Below are 20,864 nucleotides of genomic sequence, written 5' to 3'. Positions count from 1 at the left end.
ATTCTTAATTTAACTTCGACACTTGCCAAGACATACATTAGACCCTAACAAAGATGAGTTGACTATCGTAGCATTAGAAACAAAATAGCAGCAAATATTACAAAAACACAAATGTATCCATCTCTTAACTTGAGTTACTCTACTGTATCAAAATGAATCAGGAATGGAATTAATCTGCAGATGTTCAAAACGAGAACGAAAACACTTTTTGTGCCACAGCACAAGTCAAACTGTAGCCTGGAACAGACTCGCTAAGGTTTGTCTTAGATCAGCCGATTGCAGGACTTCACTGCCTGGCTGAGAGGAGTAGGAGTAAGCAGTCCAATCTGTATTAAAGAGTCCATAAAATAGGTCTTTCCAAAATTGTAAATCACAAGAGCATACAGTCATCCCAAAAAATATTAGGCTGATGTGTCCAGTGGTTTGTGAGATTAGCTGCAGACAGACACACACACACACACACGCACGGACGACCAACCACATTGTCTCCCCACAGGCTTACGTATGGCGAAGATAATTACACTGCATTGGACTAGGACGACTTCAATTTGAATCATAGGGCATACCAAGGCAATATGTAAGGAACGTGCTGTAGCCTGCTGAACCTTTAAGGATGAATACATGAATGCATACCTAATGTTTTTTAAAGGTTTTTTAAGCTCCTTCTTGCCCCTGTTGAACATGAGACTTATTTTTTTTGTACTTATATCATTATTATTATTATAACTTAAAAAAAAAATATATAAATATTATTATTATTATTGTTGTATGTTTTGTTTCTGACATGTTCAATAAATTGACTAAAACATTTTTTTTTTTAAATCCGTACATCCTAGGCCATTTACAGTGTGTATATATCTATACGTAGAATTATTGTCTTGGTGGACTTAACCTCACATTTTAGCTGATGGCATTGCCAACGGTTGTTACTTTTATGTGCTTTTAGGGGTTACAAAGACTTTTAAAAAGCTATATTAATGCAGTTCTTTCACCCTTAGAATGGGTAGATTCTAATATTATGTCTGTTGCTCACTCAGGATGTAATCAAAGTCCACTCCGCCCTCCTACGAGCCATAGACCTGAACATGTTGAGCGGAGGAAGCGGACTGGGGAAGATCTTCCTCGAATTCAAAGAAAGGTAAGTGTCCTGAAATGTGTCTGGTTTTAGACATATGCAAAAGCTGCTCTTTTTTGGGTTCATTGTGTTAAAAAACAACCTTGGTTGGGAGCAAGCGGCAAGAGGCTGCAACATGTTACGTATCATGATGAGTATCCACAGATCTGTCGGGGGATTGCTGGGATTAGTGTTCAAAGAAGAAGTCGATTAAAACAAAACACGTAGAGCTGAAAAGCTGAGGGAGCATGTAACCAATTGTTCCCCATTCAACCATAACAGCCAAAGTAAATTCACTCAAGACTGCGTCCCCTATCACAGTTATATTCCTTTACAGTGTTGTCTCCACTTTCACTGCCACATTATTAGCCAAAGTTTTATGTTCCTCAAACACATGACACAATCTCAAAATGCATTAGGATTAACCGGGAAATCAACTGACTTCAAGTGTTTGTTGAAATCAGGTTTTCAAGTGCAGCCACCTGCTTTATCTGCTCTGTATCCAGATTGGAACAAATCATTTTCATTGGAAAGAAGTTTAAACTATACTGCACAAACTTTTGTATCTATTTATTTGGTATTATTAGTGCATTTTGTTCTGGAACAGCATTTGTATCCTCCATGCTCCACAAACCTTAAAAGAACAAACTCATACCACAATACTCTAAAATGGCAAATCAACTTTATAGGTATAAGATTGTTCGTTGTTGAGCAGAATTGATCTAATCTATTTTAAAAGCCATCCACCCATGTGAAGGACACAGGTTCAAATCCGACATGTGACCATTTTCCGCGAGTCATCCCCTTTGCATCCACCTTTCAGCACTGTAGCTTCCATCAAGGCACTGCTTGTCCCCCACCAAACCAAAACAAGAAAAAGTATATACATGAAAAAAAGAAAACATTTGTGGGAGTAATTTAAAGTATTTCCCTCTTAAATCGTACGTATTGCTCATAAAGTGGATGACAAGCATATAAAACAGTTCCACTTCTTTTAAAAAGTTATATTAAAGGACTTTATTGGAGACACAAAAATGTTATAGGAAGGATATTTCTGTGCTGCGGAGATTAGAAAACTCAGGGAACCGTGTAAGCCGAGGTTTATTGGTGAGCAGGGCTTTCTCTCAGATGGATCTTCATCTGGCCCAGCTGCTGAGCAGCGTGTGGATAATTTGCATCCCTGAGGGGAGCAGTGATTTGCCTTCCTGCTGCTGCGATTGAGGCTGCTTCATAGGTAATGGTAATGATGGCGATGATAGGCTCTGGCCCTGGGCACGATTCCACACACAGCCATGCCACTCTCCTCCAATGACACACCCATTACTGCAAGAGTGAGTCACACACGTGTGTGTGTGTGTGTGTGTGTGTGTGTGTGTGTGTGTGTGTGTGTGTGTGTGTGTGTGTGTGTGTGTGTGTGTGTGTGTGTGTGTGTGTGTGTGTGTGTGTCGGCGTATTTCTCTGGTCGGCGTCAGTTTGCATAGGTAATAGTCTCGTCCCACGCCTCTACCCTTAAGCCTAGAGAGCCGTGTAACGCAGAGTTAGTGTGACACTACAGACTCCATTCCTGCTAATCGACAGAGGCAGGCGCATACTCTCTCCCTCTATCTTACACACGCATGCACACACTCCTTCTGCATCTCCTTCCTTGTTGTAGCTCATCTGACTCTCTCATCTGATGGAGCTTTTGGTTGGAAATCTTCATTTGCACGCAATCCCAGATAAGGTCCAGTAAGCCAAAGGTCCCTGTAAAGGACTGGGCGGGTGCCTCATACAAGCTTAAAGGATGCACATGAAGAGAGGGAAACTGGGGAAATCCTGAAAGAGATTTAAGGAGAAATAGTAGGTTTTGCAATTATATCATCTTTACTTTAGGGTTTTTTAGGTCTTTTTGTTATGGTCCTTAATAAAAGCTAATCCGGCCCAACATCTTTTGTTTTTTAATTCAGTACTTGCAAAGTATTTCTACTATAACTCCACTTTTTGACATGAAGTACATTGAACCTGAACCTTACATCCATATGGGATTATTGAACATCAAAACAAATTACCTGAATTTTCGTCAATAACCTCCCCCATTCTTCTGGGGAGACTTTCCACGAGATTTTGACACTGCTGGGGATTTGCGCCATTCATCCAGAAGAGCCTTTGTCATGTTGTGACTGATAAGGCGATGAGGCCTGGCTTACAGTTGGCGTTACAATGTATCCCTAAAGTGTTGGACAGGGTGGATGTTGGGGCTCAGTGCCAGTAAAATTCTTCCACTCTAACCTGGGAAAATCCATGTCTTCATCGACCCAGCTTTGTGCTTGGAGACAGTGCCATGATGAAGGAAACAGTTGGCATAAAGACTGAAGTAAAGTACCATTAATATTTCTAGTAATTTGAACTAAGAGGACCAAAGCTTTTAAAAGAGCCCAAGACCAAATAAAGACCTGTAGTTAATGGGGTTATTTGGTAATGGGCTCAACCTTCTATCTCTGACAGAAATATGTAACATTTACCTTCTATTCCTTCACTGATGACATATCGCTCATTGTTAATATTTACCTCTAGCGACATTCTCAGAAATGGGAAGCTGGGCTATTTTAAGACCGACGGTTCATTAGATTTGCAGATTCTGTGAGCGTCACAGACTTTGAATCTGCGTGTGATTGACATGTACGCCGGCCTCATTATGAGCCACCGCAGTGTCTTGCGATAAGCAACAGTTACCAGGGGATTTGGACCTTCACAGCGCCGCTCTCATCAGGCATCTGGGCGATTTTCCTGAGGACCTGGCTTGGCATAATTAACTCTGTTATCTATGCTTGTAAGTAGCTCTGACCTTTACAACAATGTGCTTGTTTCGCCTTCTTTCTCACGTTGGTGGGAAAGATGAAAAGCTTTTCCCTTTTTTATTCTATTTGTCGTCAAACTGAATGCCACGCTGAAAATGTCACGGGTTTATCTCAACTACTTCTCAATTCTTAAACAGCCCAGCTGAATGGAAAAGTGCACTCAGGAGCAGCTCTAGAAAACTGAATGGTCATCTGAGTGCCCTCTTGTTGATATCCTCATTTGCGACATTCCCCAACTCATTTCCGGAGTAATCTGGCTTCCTGATATCCCCGCTCTGCCTAATCATGGCTGCACTTTGAGCCTCTTTATCGGAGGTCTTTGCTTCATGTTCTCCTCCATTTGCTGTGTGCTGGATATGTTGAGTGGAGGTGAGGGGGTTCCCAATGCCATGTGTCAGAGAATATTAGGCGGCTCCACAGTCTGTCACTTCTGGTTTGCTTGGAGATTGGCTCGGCTCGCAGGACTTTACGAGGACGGGGGTTGAAGTTCCCAGGGCGCCGTTGCTCAAAATTGCATTTTCTGTGAAATAACATGCACCACAGCGTCCTTATTATGAAATAGACCTGCCAGCACAGCAGGGCCATACCATTGCTGCTGAAGAGAATACAAGCACGTTTATTAATGCACCAGCAAACTCTCTAACCCAACGGGGAACTGTCTGAAACAACTATGCCGTTTAGAGGCTACTGGGCAGCTTCTGATTTTCCTTATAACCACGCCTGTTTGCACACATTATTTTTCAAATACAGACTTCTGCAGGTTTTATAGTGTCATAAGAGAAAACTTGCCAATTTGGTCTACTTGGGGAAAAAGTCAAGGTTCCCTGGGGATTAAAGCTACTCTTTATGAACGGGTCCCAGTTGTGTTTGTGTGGTGCTAACAAAACTAGCAAAAGCACGAAAGAGGTAGGTAGAGATGCAAGGCAAGTTTATTTATATAGCACTTTTCAACACAAGGCAATTCAAAGTGCTTTACAAAAAATGAAAGACATTAAGAAACATAACATGAATGTTATTCAATTTCTAAAAAAACTGGCCCTTTGCAACTATTTTACGAGGAAGGAAGTCATTCAAAACTTTTGTTGGACCACAGTCCACCAAATATATTATGATAAGTAACCCTCTGAAAGACGGACTAACTATAGACCACTGGGAAAAGAGTGGGGAGATAAATAAGTCTTTCTTATTAAGTCCACACACTGATGAATATATACGAACAATATTAGAGGTAGCCTTCATAAACTATACTAAAGTCCTTTTAGAAGAACATTCCTTAAGCTTTATTTTGTTCTCGCTTATTTCCTTTAATGTTCCCTTTAATATATTTCTAGGATGTGTTCATGCCTGTAATACCTTGCTTCCCTTTTACTGCTATCATGGTTCCCCCAATGACACCAGAAGCTTGAGTTCTTTGCATTGGTTTCCTGATAACTTACTGTGTGACGAGTGTCTCTTAAATATGACCTTGGATCTTCCCTACGCTTCATAGTCCACCCGCTGCCTTATAATGGATCAAGGCCCCGATTCATCTCAATCACTTTGTCGTCCTGGATGGACAGGAGCTGATGGGAGCTGTCTCTCTGTGTGTGGATCAAGTCTTAATCAGGAGCTTATTAGCCCAGGGCCAGTTTAACCAGGCTGAGAGCCCCGCTACAGGAGGGCTGTAGTCAGAGCTCAGCGGGGGCTCCAGGGACGCTCCAGGGATCATCACTGTGGATCTCTGTAGAGAAGACGATGATCAAGAGATGATGGGTCCTTCAAGAGGAAGATTTTCTTTCATTGTTGAGAATTCCACCTCTGGTGAAACATGCGATGAGTGACACTCTTAACATTGACCATAAAGACATTCCTCACAGGTGCCATATTGTGTTTTTGTAGCAGTTGAGTTTAAGATGCAAACATTTAAAAATCTATATATGACTAGAATAGCACAATGCCGTTTCAAGTTGTGAAAAGCATTGCATATATCTGCCCTATGAGTCAGATCTGCTTCAAAATAGAATGGGTTCTTCCTTGGCCCATACTACACCCTCCTACCAAGTCTCATGAAACTCAGGCGTGTAGTTTTTCTTTATTATTGCTGACAAACGGAGAAACCAACAGCCAATTGTTTTTATTTTTCCTTGATGTGGGTAGCCATACATCAGTTATGCTTCTTTAAAAAAAAATATGTGTACTTCTCATTGAAATGTCAGTCTATTTAAGTTTTGTTTTAATAAAACTTAAAATTCACCACATAAATGTAGCAGGGAGCGGATGAATTGATATGAAGTTGTACTCCCACTGCTTCATCAGAGCCGTTTGCATTCCTCTTGTCTGCCTCACAGATCTATCAGAGGCCTGATTAGACTTCAGGGTGCCAGCTCTCTGCACCGCTCGAGACTCAGATTAAGAGACCGGAGTGCCAACTCCACCGGAGGGGGGGGTGTTGGGTTTAGCACTTCACCAGCCGTGCCAATGCCCTACTTTGACTCAGCGAGTGAGCAGGAGGAATGTGTGCCTCTTTGCAGTGGCATCCTCCAGGCAGGATGACTTTGAACTCCTTCCCAACTGAACCCACAGATCTGTGTCAGCGTCCCATTGTAGTGTCGAATGAATACAGCTCTCATTTCCTCACTGCTCCAAATTAAGATTTTTTTTTTCCCACCTCACACGCTGATAAGAGGAACTCTGCAAAGCAGCTGATATTAGACAACGCCTTTCATTAGCAATCTGAGATTACAACAAGAGGAGGCCGCCCCTCCAAATATTGCCCTGGGATCAGAATCTGGTCATTACTTATTCATGGTATTCACGTATACTCCTAATCACACTACATTTATTAACATATTCATTTAGCCTTTCCTCTACAGTGCCAAATGACTCTCAGGCTGACCTCTGAAATTGTGTTTATTAATCTTTACATTAATGTGCCGTACATTGCCGAAAGGCTGATTGTGGACTCAAACACCAATCAAATGTTCCTCTATGTTTTTACAAAGATATGATTTATATTCCAACCTTTTGAAAAGAGCCTCATTAGTCCTTATTAAGCCTCATTTGTAGATTTTTAGCCATATGCTCGGCTGGAGATGCTTTTATGAGCTGACGTGTCTTCATTAGTTCCCGTACTCGCAGAGAACAAGCTGAAAATATCTGAATCATAATCCCAGCAGTGGATTTCTCTTTACGGACATGAATGTTTCATCTTTTGGAGCGCGAATATACGGTTGCAGAGGGGCCGTCTGGGAGTAAAAGTAGTTAACGGCTTCAAAATGTATTAATCAGCAAGCCAGAGAGACTGTGAAAAATACTTTGAATTGTTGATAGTTAGATCATATTGCTTATACAACTTTCTGTACTTGTGAAACACTGTCTAGTGTGCCCACCTTGGCAAACACATTCCTAAGGTAGTGCACAATTCACCAGTTTTCTTCTTATTTCTGTGTGTTTTAAAATGTTCCTCTGTGGCAGGAGGTCTTTTTGGGTTTAGACCTTGATATGCTTTTATTTGGACACAAAAGAATACTTCAAAATACATAACAGTTGCTTGAAGCAGCTGAAAAAGCTTTCAGAGCGAGCTTCAGGTCTTTAACCCGGTCCCTCTTGCTCAATTCATGTTGATGTAAACTAGAAAGTGCGATCCTAATTGGTCACTGTACATTTCTCATGTTTTTATCAATGCTGTGCTATTGCTTTTATTTAACTCATGCTGTGTGAGTAGGGAACTATGTTAAAAGCTCTCTCCACTAACAAAAACAACATGAGTGTTCAGTCGATATGCACAGTATACTATAAAAAGGTACTGCAAAAAAAAACAATGAAATCAGGGAGGATGTGGATGATGACATTACAACATAGCTTCACTTGTATTTACAAAACTACATTATTTTTTCCTAAGATTATATTTTTGAAATAAGAAGAAACCGATCATATACCTTTAGTTTTGTTTGGCTTTTTTGCTGAAAATTTATGAAAATATGATTTTGGTGTGCCCACCTCACTGTCCAATCTTGTTTTGGAAACACAATGATTGACCAAATTGTGATTTATGGCATATAATAAACAGTCCTGGCATAATGAACCACTTTCATGCATGACTTTTATTTGTAGTGTTCCCTCCCTACAGTATGTCCCATGAAGGGCGATGAGATGTGACAGTGTATTTAGATGTGACAGTGTATTTAGATTAACGGTGTATTTAGAGTAACGGCTGTTTTTGACTTGTGTCCTTCCCCAGGTTGTTGATCTACGGTCTTTACTGCAGCCACATGGAGAACGCACAGAAGACACTGGACGAGCAAATAGCGACACGAGAGGACGTCAAGATTAAAGTGGAGGTAACGCCCTTCACCTGTGACATCCCACTGATTGAGTGCATTGCTGTGAAAATAATACATCACAGTGTGAACACAGGCTTCTATTTCAGACTGAATACTGATTCGTGAGCAGGTAGGATTAGCATCTTGCTAATGGACCTAAAACATGGCTTAATGTGGAATGGGACAGGGGCTTTAATGACAAGATGACACCTTACAAAAAACATTATAAGCCACAAGACAATAGGTGACAATAGAAGTGTTCTTCCACCTCCAATAGAATTCAACATATGTAGGTTATTTCCTTTTTCTTTTTAAAAAAAAAAATTAGGTTCCTATATTCACTAAATGGCCAATACATCTTTTAACTAAGGACAGTTAGGAAGTGTATGCAATTTATGCAACCATTTACATGTTTGCACTTTCCAAATGTCTACAGAAAACGACATCTTTTACAACATCAAGTATGAAATTCTAATTTGCTGTTGAATAAATTAAGACATTGAATAATTAATGACATAAATAAATGTATAAATGTGATCCAAATGTTTCGTGGTCATGCACAAATTGAGATAAAATCAGAGAGGCAAATAATCTCATTTGCAAATATGCCCTTAAGGACTGTTTAATTAATAATATTCTGATGTACTGAAGTCAACATAACCCCAGATGTATTGGCGAGTGTACTGTGGGCAGAGTGGTGGATTTGTGGTGACGGCCTTCAAGATGTCTTGCCAACTCACCAATTCTTACATGGGAAAAGTTGTATCACATGTATGGGTCTATTGAAACTCCTTCTTTGTATAACATCTGAATTGATAGTAGAAGAAACGCTAACACACTGCTGTAATAATGGTGTTAAGGCACATCAGCACTTAGCATGTTTAGAGAAATTCCTTTAACAGCTGTTGTCAAAAACTCTGAGATACACTCTCTCCTAATAGAAGATCTTTGTACCGGGATATATAAGCTTCTTTCTCCACAAAACCCTTATTTGTAGAGGGATAAGCTGTCCTTGTTGCTGCATGGTGATAGAAAGTGAATAAAGAAACGCCTACACAAGCCACTGTGATGAAGCCTCATAGTGTGACACATACAAAAGGCAGTTTCTAACGGAGCCTGTGCAGAGTTTATAAAAACATATTCATTAGTCAGAGGAATTTCCCAGTCAGCATTCGAGCCTACTGCATCACAAAGCTTTTGTTTCCCCTCAGAATAATAAACTGGGCTCGTTGTAGCTGATGGAATGCCAAATGAATATGTGGAAGCGGTCACAGCAATACAACAATACCCCATGAATTATTAAACAATGAATGAATGCTTGTTAGTAGGAAGGAAATGTGCTTTGTGGCCTTATGCAATGTGTAATAACTGCCCTGCTGCTTGTGTTGTTGTTCTTCCTCAGGAGTGTACTATGAAAGTGCAGGAAGGGAAGTTCAAGCTGCAGGATCTGCTGGTGGTTCCCATGCAGAGGGTGCTGAAGTACCACCTACTACTGAAGGTAGGAGGCATCTCACAGCATTATTTCTCTGGATGCTCCATGTGTTTGGAACGCAAAATACTTATTACACTCCATCTTTTAAATATCAACACTCATCCCTGCTTGAAGCACACAATGTGTATTTGAAAGGTTTGAGGCTTGCTTCTTTGAATTATGAGATGAGGGGCCCCTGGTCACAAACACACGCCCTGACACCTTACATAGAAGAAAGACACACAGACTTTGTGGTGGCTTTGTCTCTTTTGTATTGTTTAACGAAGGTGACAAGTATTACATGTTAAAAGCATAGGTCATATGTCTCAAAGTGTACACGTTAATTCATTATTTTTTCATTTTGGCTATTACTTAATAACCAGTCTGAGTCTGTCTTTATTCCCTACTATGAGCTTCAACTGGGGACCATCCTGTCATCATTTTGTTGACCTTTAGCCACGCCACAAATTCTGTTTCTGTACTTCTATTTTGCCCTTTTGGAACATGCTGCATGTTTGCCTGTGTTCTTTATTTTAGACTTTTCATTTATGAATTATGTCCATTATTTTGGTCCTGACGTATGGTAATTAGCATGTTGTGTATATGTTATGTAAATAATTAAATAATGTTAGTTTCTAGTTACCTACAATTTAAAATAATGATTTAATCAATTTGATTACCTAATTAATCATATAAAGTAATTCATGACATTAGATTAGATTTCTGCTCCTCAGGCAGTTTAGCTCGTGTCATAAACTGATTCCCCTGGGTTACCTGGTAGCTATAATCATTATGTAGCCGTGCATCGATGCCCTAATATGAAAATATATTTAAGCCCAATGACTAGCCACACACTTCCTCTCCATTATTCCTCCCTGGAGCTCTCCTCCTGGCGATGAAACAAGACGGCCACTGTAATATCGCCCATGATTAATTGACTTTGCATCTCAATTATGGATGAGCATATGAGTTTATGAAGCGGTGCATAATGGAGGCGAGCGTTGGCTTCAGGTGATTGTGGGGCTTCACGGAGAGCGACTTGTCTATTAGTCTGTATCGAACCCCTGCAGGAGCCTCAGCCGGGCACTGAGGTCAAATCAAGCGCACTCTAATCCAATTAAGCGCACCCCATTTCACTGCATCCAACCGCTTTGCAGGGAAACACCGCTGCACGGCCCGGGGGCGCGTCACACTGACAAGTCCTGTTTACTTGTCCACTCATGCACGTCTTCAGTAGATGTTGTATAGATATCACCACGGCAGCGGTCCCTCTATCCGGTCATGGTGCGAACACTTTCATCTTTTATGGCTGCACTCTAAATAAAGTGAATTCAGCACAGTCATCTCAGAAGTGATTCTCCTCCAGCAGGGTTTGAATAGTTGATGAATTTGCAGTGTTTTTATGAACCTGTGTGAAAGCTGAGTTTATGGGCTGTGCTGTGAGTCGTCGGGGCGGTCTCGCTTGAGGAAAAGTAACACCACGGTATTAAAAAGATCTGCTGAGTCGTTAGATCATTTATATAAAATGAAAGTTAATTAAGGTGAAATTAAGCCTAATAGGAGAACTCTCGTCCTTGCTGTGCGGCTGCTGGTGGGAAGCCTTTGAGAGATAATGCTCGTGTCGCCGCACTAATGGCTCGTACTGGTTATTCAGCATGGCTGCACAGTGGGGGTTAGACCGGGGGGGATATCTGAAGGTCATGCCCTCTTATAGCTAGCAGGTGGAGAGTTGTCATAGCGGGAAAAGGTAAATGTAATGCATTGAAAATACATCTATCAACTGGCCCTGTTAAACTTTTTGGGGTTTTCCCTTTCCTGTAGTGTGTCATATACTGTAGGTGAATGTGAATGGTCTGCAAAGGCTAAAATCCTCCCGTTGTATTAACTTTAGTTTGTCTATCAATGTCAACAACGACAAGACAACATTTGGTTCAGTAGTGTGTTTATTTCTTAGTTTTTTTAGGACACTGCTGATGGATATGCCAACTGGTTAAACATATGGCACAGTTTCAGTTCTATTTATAAAACTATAAAAGCTTTAATGGGATTTTCATTTCTCACAAAACACATGGCTCTATAGCGTTTTATAAATCCTTCCAAAAAGCTAATGGAGGAGACATGCCATCCCATTTCAAAAACAATGCTGTCATTGACTGACTCTGTGGAGGAATTGTCCTTTAGCTTATTAGCATAAAGCTTAAAGATGCCTGGAGGTTAGTTAGCAAACGTTTGATTGAATGTATGTTTCTATCTGACTCAGATGTGTGTCAGTGTCAAACACATCAGCTATACATCTGTTACAACATCTCCTCTCATTACTATAGGCTTTGAGTCAGTGTGTTTACTAAATATGAATAATGATCTCCCTCCACAGGAGCTGTTGACTCACTCGGCGGACCGACCGGAGAGACAACAACTGAAGGAGTCTCTGGAGGCGATGCAGGTCAGTGTGCTCATGAGTGAGCTTTAAGACACGTTACATAATGGCTCTACAGCGCTCAGAGCCAAAAGCTGTATCAAATGTTTCATACAGCTACTGCGCCTCAAAGGGCCGTACATCTACAGTGATATGACAGATGTCAAAAGGGATTCCAGGCTGAAAGAATGTTTGCCTTGCTCTCCCAGGACCTTGCCATGTACATCAACGAAGTCAAGAGGGATAACGAGACGCTGAAGAAAATCAGCGAGTTCCAAAGTTCAATCGAGAATCTTGTAAGTATCGTCAACGCCTTTTATTTTTCAAGTTTCTTTGGGCTTGATTCATGTTCTTACTGTAGGTGAAGCCACATGAACATGTTTTTACCTGACCTGAGTTTCTAAGTACCGGTAGTCATTTCAATTGAGAGACTTTTGTATATATATTTTTTGTTGTGCTTTATTAACTGGTTTGAAGTGGTTAAAGTCAATGTCATGTTTCTCCACAATAAATCACAATAATACTACACCCACTGTTCATCAAATGTAATCAAACCACACACATACACACGCAGTCTGTTTTTTTAACTGTTACCAGCATTTGAATGAAGAAGTGTTTTCTTACTTTACGTTCTTTGCTTCTTTCGAAACATATGTACACTTTTGGTCGTCTGGCTGTAGCTTCAAATTTAACAGAGATACCAGAGTGGTATTTGTTTCACATCTTTTGCCAAAATGTCATCCACAGCAGCACCGTTTAACTTTGTCACATTCAAGTAAATAGTATAACGGTCACCTTGTATCATGAATCTATTGTTCCTGCTTCTGTTTTATTTTACAAAGCTAGATTTGACGTCTTTGCAGAAGACATTTTGAATATAAAAAGTAATACACTGTCTAACGTTATCACCAGGATGGGATTCAATGTTTGTGGGAGTGATTATTCACTGAGCATTAACCCAGAAACAATAACCTTACCTTGCTTCCTCAACGAATGATTTAGTGTTTACCTTCCAGGCTGATGTTCATCTTCCGTTATATTTCCAAATATGTCTAAAGGGACTGTCTCTTTCTCTGTTATCACTTCCTATCTTCATGTATTGTTCCTACAGAGGTGCAACTAGTCACTGGGTCCTTATAAATATGCCCCAGATACAGTAAACAACTTGTGGATGTGGATTACCAGGATGGAAAAGAAACAGGGACTGAATATTTTCCCGAGATGTATCATTTAGTAGAAATCTATTATGATTCTGTCTAAAATGCAAGTGTAGATGAATTAATCATGGTTTCTCATTAAATATAGAAGTTATACTAGTCAGTGGATTGACACGCTGTGTGTCCTTTTGACCGAAGCAGCAGGTGAAACTGGAGGAGTACGGGAGGCCAAAGATAGACGGAGAGCTGAAGGTGTGCTCCATCGTCAACCGAACGAAACAGGACCGGTGAGAACCATCTCTCCAGAATAAAATACCTCCAGGAATCACATATTCTTACAGTTGGAAAAAAAATTAATACGTGTGTTTGTCTTCAGGTATATATTCCTGTTTGATAAAGTGGTCATTGTCTGCAAGAGGAAAGGCTACAGCTATGAGCTCAAAGAGATTATCGAACTGCAGTCATATAAAATGTCCGACGACCCCATGAACAACAGAGACATGAAAAAGGTAAGAATCTTTTACTTTGAAAGGACCAAGCTAAACAAAATGTATGCAGATGTTGTAACATCCCGCGTAATCATTACAAATGTTGCCCTTGAGCTGAAGGACTTTGTTGATGGTAATTTGCAGATGTAGATCTTATGAGTAATGCGTTGACGTTTCACATTATCCATTGCGCTCGCCCATGCTTGAGAAACCATGTTAATGCAACGAAGGGCATTTAGGATTCATGAAATCGTACCGCGGTGCATTTTGCCACAGGTCTAACATGGCTTTTTTGTTTTGAATCTGCATGTGTCTTTTCATGTTATGCATGTGTAACTGGCTCTTTCTCTGGTGTCTTTCTTTTTGCATGCTTACCAGTCCAGTGGAAAAATGGTAAGCTCAAGTTGACCCTTTTTTATTTGACTCATCTTCTCATCATGGCCTATTTATTGGCAGTGGAGTTTTATGGGTGTCATGCTGTGAATGCACGTGCACTCTCCAGCTTTTGGAAATATGCATCGCTAAAGCATGTGGAGTATCTTATAGTTCAGAGTAAAAGGGATAGTTGGGATGTTTTTAGAAGTGGAGTTTTATGAGGTACTAATCTATAGTCGGTGTTAACTATAGTGGATGGTTGTAGGTGAACCCCCAGTTTGGAGAAACAGACAGGAGTACGGGCACAGAAGCTAAGCAATGTTCTGTGTGGATGGGGGGTTAACGAATCATAGCCCAAAAGTAAAAATATAAATTAATATATATGTTGAATATTTTCACCACTTACCATTTTGTAAAAGAGCTATAAAGTCGGAAGGCGTTTTCAACACCATCTTTAAAGCCACCAGACTCCTATGTAAAAAAAGAAAAGGGTATTTTTTTCTTGTAACACTAAATTTGCTGTGTACATCTAATAATAATAATAATAATGAATTACATTTTTTTTTATTATTAGAGCGCTTTTACAGGTGCTCAAAGCGCTTTACAATTACACATTACACGTATTAGACATGTAAGAGTCATTACTGTCTAGTCATCTGCCTAGTTTGTTTGTGTTATTGTTTGACTTTGGGTTGTCCCTATTCCCCTGAATAACACAGTTACACAGATTAACTAACAGATCAAGGCAGCAGTAGACCAGCAACCTCTGTGTTCTGTGAGTCAAAATTACAGTTATTTTTCAATAGAGTCTGGTGGCTTCGCCAAGAGCATAGATAAAAGCTACAGTGCCCAATGGAAAACAGAAATGTTTTACATTAGCTCATGGTTAGCTCTCACAGCCAGCTACTGTATAGCAGTGAACATATGTAACCTTAATCAGCAGCTGTTCTCCCGCACGCTTTCTCCAAGTTGTGATTGTCTGCAGTCTGACATGGGATAAGCACTTCATACAACCTCACTTTAAAACATGCAAACTATCCCTTTAGATGTGCTGATATTTATTTAGTTTTTTTGTATGTTTTTTATGAAAGCGCAGAAATCACTAAGTTATTGGCCTGTTTTTGTCCTTGCCATCCACATATGTCTCCACCATCTGTTCCTCACTCACTTCTTCTCCCCAGTGGTCGTACGGTTTCTACCTGATCCACCTGCAAGGGAAGCAGGGCTTCCAGTTCTTCTGTAAAACAGAGGAGACAAAGAGGAAGTGGATGGAGCAGTTTGAAATGGCCATGTGAGTACGATTACACAAAAGGGTTGGTAACTTTCCTGGAAATTCACTTGAGAAATCGTCTTTAAAAAAGATAACCAGATGGAAAGTGTCTTTTTACACTCTGTTAATTAAACACTGGAGAAATCAAACGAATCTCATTCATTATTGTTTACTTCCAGGTCCAACATCAAGCCAGAGAGAGCCACAGCCAATCAGCATAACTTTCAGATGCACACATTCGATAAGAACACCAACTGTCGAGCCTGCAAGATGCTCCTGAGGTAACTCCCTGATAACTCCAGTGCTGATCTGCAGAATAGCACATTCATATTCTACAATAAATAATGAATGCATGTGCTTCTAGACTTTCCGAGGACTATCTTGTATCCAGCTTTATTCAGCAGGAACACAGATCTATTTAACTCAGTTCTCTCTACACTCTGCGCAGACACTTCCTAGAAGAAATACTTTTATATACGCTCAGACATGTTATGCAACATTCATACGAAAATACTGTATAGCCATGATTTATGCAGGGGTGAATTAAGAAGCCAGGTGATTGTACCTGATAAGGGGTAGGACTTTTCTGACACGTCTTTAAGCAGTTGACCAATCACAACAGAGCTGCCCAGCTAACCAATCAGAGCAGACTGCGCTCTGGTTTCAGACAGAAAAGAGGTGCTGCAGCACAGGCAGGATGAGAAGAATAAAGAGCTTTTTGACATTAAAGCATGGAAACATGTCACAGTAGAGGCACAAAATATGAATAAGAAATAATCAATAACAGTTCAGTCAAAATAAAACAAACATAATTATGTAGGACAAGTGATAATCATGTACAAAAGTAAAAGTAGTGTTAGACTTCAATGTGTCTGATGAACAAAGGGAGTGAAGTGCTAAAATGAGAGGATATTCTGCCACATTTGGTGAGAGACAGATAAACACACTTAAATTACAGAGGGAATATGTTTTTGGCTAGCGTAGCCTCTTACTAGTGTAAAAGCAATCCTTGGAAGAAATGTTTCTTACTCAATCTGATATTTTTAAACCTTCCCCTTCCCAGCACCACCCGCTGTGTCCCTGAGCGCTCCCCCTCCCCTGTGAGAGTGCTGCTCCTCTGCAGCAGGGACAGCCCGAGTCACTGAATCACCACTTTCCCCTCTATTACAGTCAGCCGGCTGAACTCCACTCTGTGTATTGACCCACACGTTTCCTGGATGCGCTGACCTAAATTCACAGAGCCAGTGGTAGCAGGGACCGGCGTCCCAGCTCCCTGCTAGATGCTAATTACTGCTGCAGCCCCAGCGGATCCCCATCCTGATTTATGGCACTTACTATTCAACATGGCAGTGTGCAACACATGCGGCGTTACAGTAACTGCAACCAATCTCAGTACTGCTCTTAAATGGAGCGAGTCGATTCTGTGATTTTAAAGGATCACAAAGTGGAAATGATGGAGCATGTGTAACCGCAATCACAGGCTTATAGTTCCAAGCGGCCGATTCCCTTGTGGGTTGTCCGTACAAGAAGTTAATTTGTGTCTGAGACACTTCCTGTTTGCATTACTGATGTGAGCGTGTGTGTGTGTGTCTCCTCTAGGGGAATCTTCTACCAGGGCTACTACTGCTCTCGCTGTGGAACAGGAGCACACAAAGAGTGTCTGGAAGTCATCACCATCTGTAAAATAAGTAGGTGTTCATTTCATCTGCTTGCAGAAACCCTTTTTTAAATTATTTTATTAAATAAATGTCTATTTTGGGGGCTCAATGTCAGGTATACGGAAGCCTTGGATGTCAAGTGAATAAACAAATGTATTCTGTTAATCCATTAATTTAGTCTGGTCTAAATAATTGTCTCTCTTGTGTATGTGAATTACAAATGGGCGGGAGAAAATGTTCTGCCAGAATAGTCTTTCTAAATTCCTTAATTAAAAAGAAACCTTGTGTCTGTTGTTGTAGTACTTGTTTCGGCCACAAGAGGCTATAGTGCACCACTACTCAATGTTCTGAATGGACTAAATGCATAATACACCTGCCAAAAATAAAAATGTAATTCATAAACAATTGGGATCAGGGTTCCAGTAAAGATGTTTTTTCCTCACTTGTCTCTCAGGGCTTCCGTACAGGGCTTGGCAATGTTTGGATTAAATCGTAAATCAATGTTGTGTGACAGACTTCATTGATGTTATTATGATATGATTATTTCAGTTTTTTTTTTACCTCATTAAAAACGATCCGTGAAATATCATTACGTTCACAAGCATAAACTTACTGTTCCTGAACCGTGAACTGCTTGCAGGCCTCTGGGGGTTTCTATGGATCAGTGTGGGACTATTTCACATCCTTTCAACAGAGATGACTCTCTTACACATGTTTTTGAAATGTTTTGGGGGGGTGTAACTATTTTAAATAAAGCACTTGAATTGTGCGTTCATTGATTCAAACTCCTCACTGTTTTATTACTCTTGTTTCAGATCCTCTTGACTTGGTGAGTACTTCATCAATATATCAGTAAAATGTTCCTTAATTGTCCCTTTCCTTCTTATATCTTTAACATTAAATCATACAAGTAGGATGTTAGTTTGTAATACATGAACTGAAAAACAATGTTCTTCTCTCCAGGAACCTGGATTATCATCAGGTAAGATCCAGTCACTTAAACATGACACACAGCACACTTCCATGTGAAGCTTCATATTCTGTCAGCTGTCATGTTATGAGTTTATTATGGATCCAGCACTGCTCTCTCCTGCCATCTAGTGGATATACCCACTACACATGAACCAAAAAAAAACACATTATCAACGTGTACAGTGGGTGGCAGTGCATGCATAAATATAGATACTATGTGCTTGTGATATTACTTGCCATTCAAAAACCCTGAAGATATTAGAGATTAAAATAAATCAGAACATGATAATCAGTCTCAAAAGGGTGAGACACAGTTTGAAATGACAAAGTTCTTGTTAATAAGATTTTCCTTGAAATATCTGGTGTTTTTGCCATATTGAAAGCAGACAGACAAAAGGATGCTTAACCAGATTTGAACCCGGGGAGTTGTGGTTAAATTGTTTTTATCTTAGACCACTGCATCACTTAAAGAGGCCCTATTGTTCTTTCAGGGTTTTTTCCCTTTCCTGTATGTAAACATGTCACAGTAGAGGCACACAATACAAATGTGAATCTGAAAATGACCACAATATGTCCCCTTCAATGTGTCAGATGTCTAATCACTAACAGGCCTGTCTTTATCAGCCTGATTCACAATGTGTTACTTCTAAATTACAGGAAGCAGCACGGGTTCAGATTAAAATGTTTCACTTCAACCCCTTTTATACATGTGACTGTTACTCCAGCTACATCCATCCATCCTCATAGCGATCACTTGATTGTGTCTCCAGGCCCCAAGATGGTGGCAGTGAGGAACTACCACGGCACGCCTGCTCCACCGGGGAAGACGCCGCTGTGTTTTCAAACAGGAGAGTTTATCGAGCTGCTGAAGGGAGATCCTGACACCACGTGGTGGGAGGTACGGCTGTCAATCACTCTTATCTGACACAGACTTTAAAATATCTTGTTAAAGGCATATTAAGCTGCTTCTGACCTCCAGCATGTTGAGAAATTGTGATATCGGGTTTTAAATGAATCAATTAGTACTAGCTTTTAGTGTTTAAAAGTTGAGGGTGATCACATGAGGATAAATCATAGCCCTTTTGGCTCTCTGGGATAAATCCCTACACTCTAGCCTGGCTTTCTCCAAAGGTAACACAGTCTGGACCCCCAGCACCCGTAAAGACAATTCATATCTTGTTTGTTTAATCCATACAAAAACAATTATGTGTCTTGGCCGGGTGCAGTGACTTCCACTTTTTATCACTGTGAGGTTGCTGGGCAGCTGGCACAGACTCCAGGTAGTCCGTGGCAGGGCCAATGCACACTTTATTTTACACCTTAGTCTTTACACAGTTAAAACAAACAAGTTGTACTGTGTTAAGAATTGAGCTTCAGGGAGCTGGTATTTGGTAACCTTGAAACAGTCAGGCTGGCTGTTTCCTGCTATTTCAACATTTATGCTAGGCTGGCTGTAGCCTTGTATGAGAGCGATAAATCTTCACATCTCAGAAATGTCGAACTTTCGCTTGAAAGCAATGTAAGAGGAGAGCCAGGAATGTGGAAACACATTTCACACACTGACTGCTCTATAAATAAAGCTTCATCACCTGGGTCTGTAATGTAACAGGTAATCCAATATCAATTTTAATCAAGATAATTGCAAACCTTACAAATAAATACACATTTGGTAAAGTTTAGACACATCTTGACAGGTATAAAAACTAATCTTCTTTAGGGGAGTGATGCTTTTGCAGTGTTATTATGCAGGGTAAATCTATGAATATTTATGAGTGAAAATGTAGGAAACAAGATTTAAGTAAGTGAATGGCTGGGAGTTACAAACGTGATATGATTGTAAACTGTTTCTAATCCAGGAATATGACTGAACTTTGTTTTCTCGATTGTGTTTAACATCCTGTTTTACCTAAGTACCTTTATACTGAAGAACAACAATTTGCTTTTTTATTTGCCTTCTTTAAAGATGCAACACACACTCTGTTACTTTTCCTTAGGTCACAGTTCCAGACAGACAATATGGGAAATTAAGAAACCAATTTGAATCAAGGATGTTGAAGGTTATCATCCTTTAGAATTGGAATATTTTTAATTGGCGGCATATTTAGGCAATAAACTTTGATCCTGACATTCCTCGTCGGTGCCTGTAACGGGCATCGCCCCGGTGAAGACACTGCAGTAAATCCTTCACAAAGTTTGACGCTAGTTCATACGTAGCTAGGCAACGGTCGGGCGAAAAGTACCTCTAAACCCAATACCTCCTTTGTAATCTCCTCCCCCAACACAAGAAGACTGTGAACCACTCGGAGGGACCTTGTTGGCGCCCTGTGTATAAGTACAAATATTTTCCTGCGAATGTTTTCAACGTTAAAACGCCTGTACTATCCAGTGGAAATCTCTTTTTCGCGGGTTTGAAACCAAAAACGGAACATGTGTTTTGGTTTTGTGATGTCCGTTTCCCTGTTGGGACTTTTGTCTTATCCCGGGAATTGTGTACTCTATCCGGAGTCCATTCACTGCGGCGCAAACAATGTCGGCGAAAGCAAGTCCGGACTAGTGACAGCCTTCGAGACGTTCGAGACGGGTCCGATGTCGAGTGTAACTAAAGATTGATTACTCTCCCAGTTACACAACGAAACTCCTACGTAAATCTTCAGTCGTCTTTATGTAGTCTCCCCCCTAGCTAAAAGAGTCAGTAGCAGACTATTATAGTTAATCTTCAGAAACGTAATTTTTTTCACCGATTCGCAGGTTGTCTTCCGACGCTATTGAACTGTATTGTAAGTTTATGAACCCATCATTCTAAGT

At 40.4% G+C, this 20,864-nt stretch overlaps 2 protein-coding genes across 8 annotated transcripts in view; one reads left to right on the top strand and one right to left on the bottom strand.

Annotated features, from left to right (window-relative positions):
* The window catches only part of LOC104966523 (cugbp, Elav-like family member 2), a 334,875-nt gene that overhangs the window by 214,852 nt on the left and 99,159 nt on the right, over window positions 1–20,864 (bottom strand). The gene's annotated exons all lie outside the window — the stretch shown is intronic.
* vav2 (vav 2 guanine nucleotide exchange factor) overlaps window positions 1–20,864 on the top strand; it is a 30,854-nt gene that overhangs the window by 555 nt on the left and 9,435 nt on the right. For 5 of the 7 annotated variants that reach the window (XM_010795263.1, XM_010795260.1, XM_010795262.1 and 2 more), the window contains exons 2-15: window positions 1,038–1,138; window positions 8,171–8,270; window positions 9,655–9,750; window positions 12,098–12,166; window positions 12,349–12,435; window positions 13,495–13,583; window positions 13,673–13,805; window positions 14,163–14,177; window positions 15,341–15,450; window positions 15,609–15,710; window positions 17,029–17,117; window positions 17,903–17,916; window positions 18,051–18,069; window positions 18,830–18,957. In XM_010795263.1, coding sequence (XP_010793565.1) covers window positions 1,038–1,138; window positions 8,171–8,270; window positions 9,655–9,750; window positions 12,098–12,166; window positions 12,349–12,435; window positions 13,495–13,583; window positions 13,673–13,805; window positions 14,163–14,177; window positions 15,341–15,450; window positions 15,609–15,710; window positions 17,029–17,117; window positions 17,903–17,916; window positions 18,051–18,069; window positions 18,830–18,957 — 1,152 coding nt within the window. The remainder of the gene's footprint in view (window positions 1–1,037; window positions 1,139–8,170; window positions 8,271–9,654; window positions 9,751–12,097; window positions 12,167–12,348; window positions 12,436–13,494; window positions 13,584–13,672; window positions 13,806–14,162; window positions 14,178–15,340; window positions 15,451–15,608; window positions 15,711–17,028; window positions 17,118–17,902; window positions 17,917–18,050; window positions 18,070–18,829; window positions 18,958–20,864) is intronic. The other 2 variants (XM_010795258.1, XM_010795259.1) reach the window with 2 other exon arrangements.

Source organism: Notothenia coriiceps, unplaced genomic scaffold (assembly GCF_000735185.1).
Source record: "Notothenia coriiceps isolate Sejong01 unplaced genomic scaffold, NC01 NC01_scaffold00037246, whole genome shotgun sequence".
Taxonomy (NCBI): domain Eukaryota; kingdom Metazoa; phylum Chordata; class Actinopteri; order Perciformes; family Nototheniidae; genus Notothenia; species Notothenia coriiceps.
Note: the sequence above shows the minus strand (reverse complement) of the source record. Positions and strands in the feature narration are given on the sequence as shown.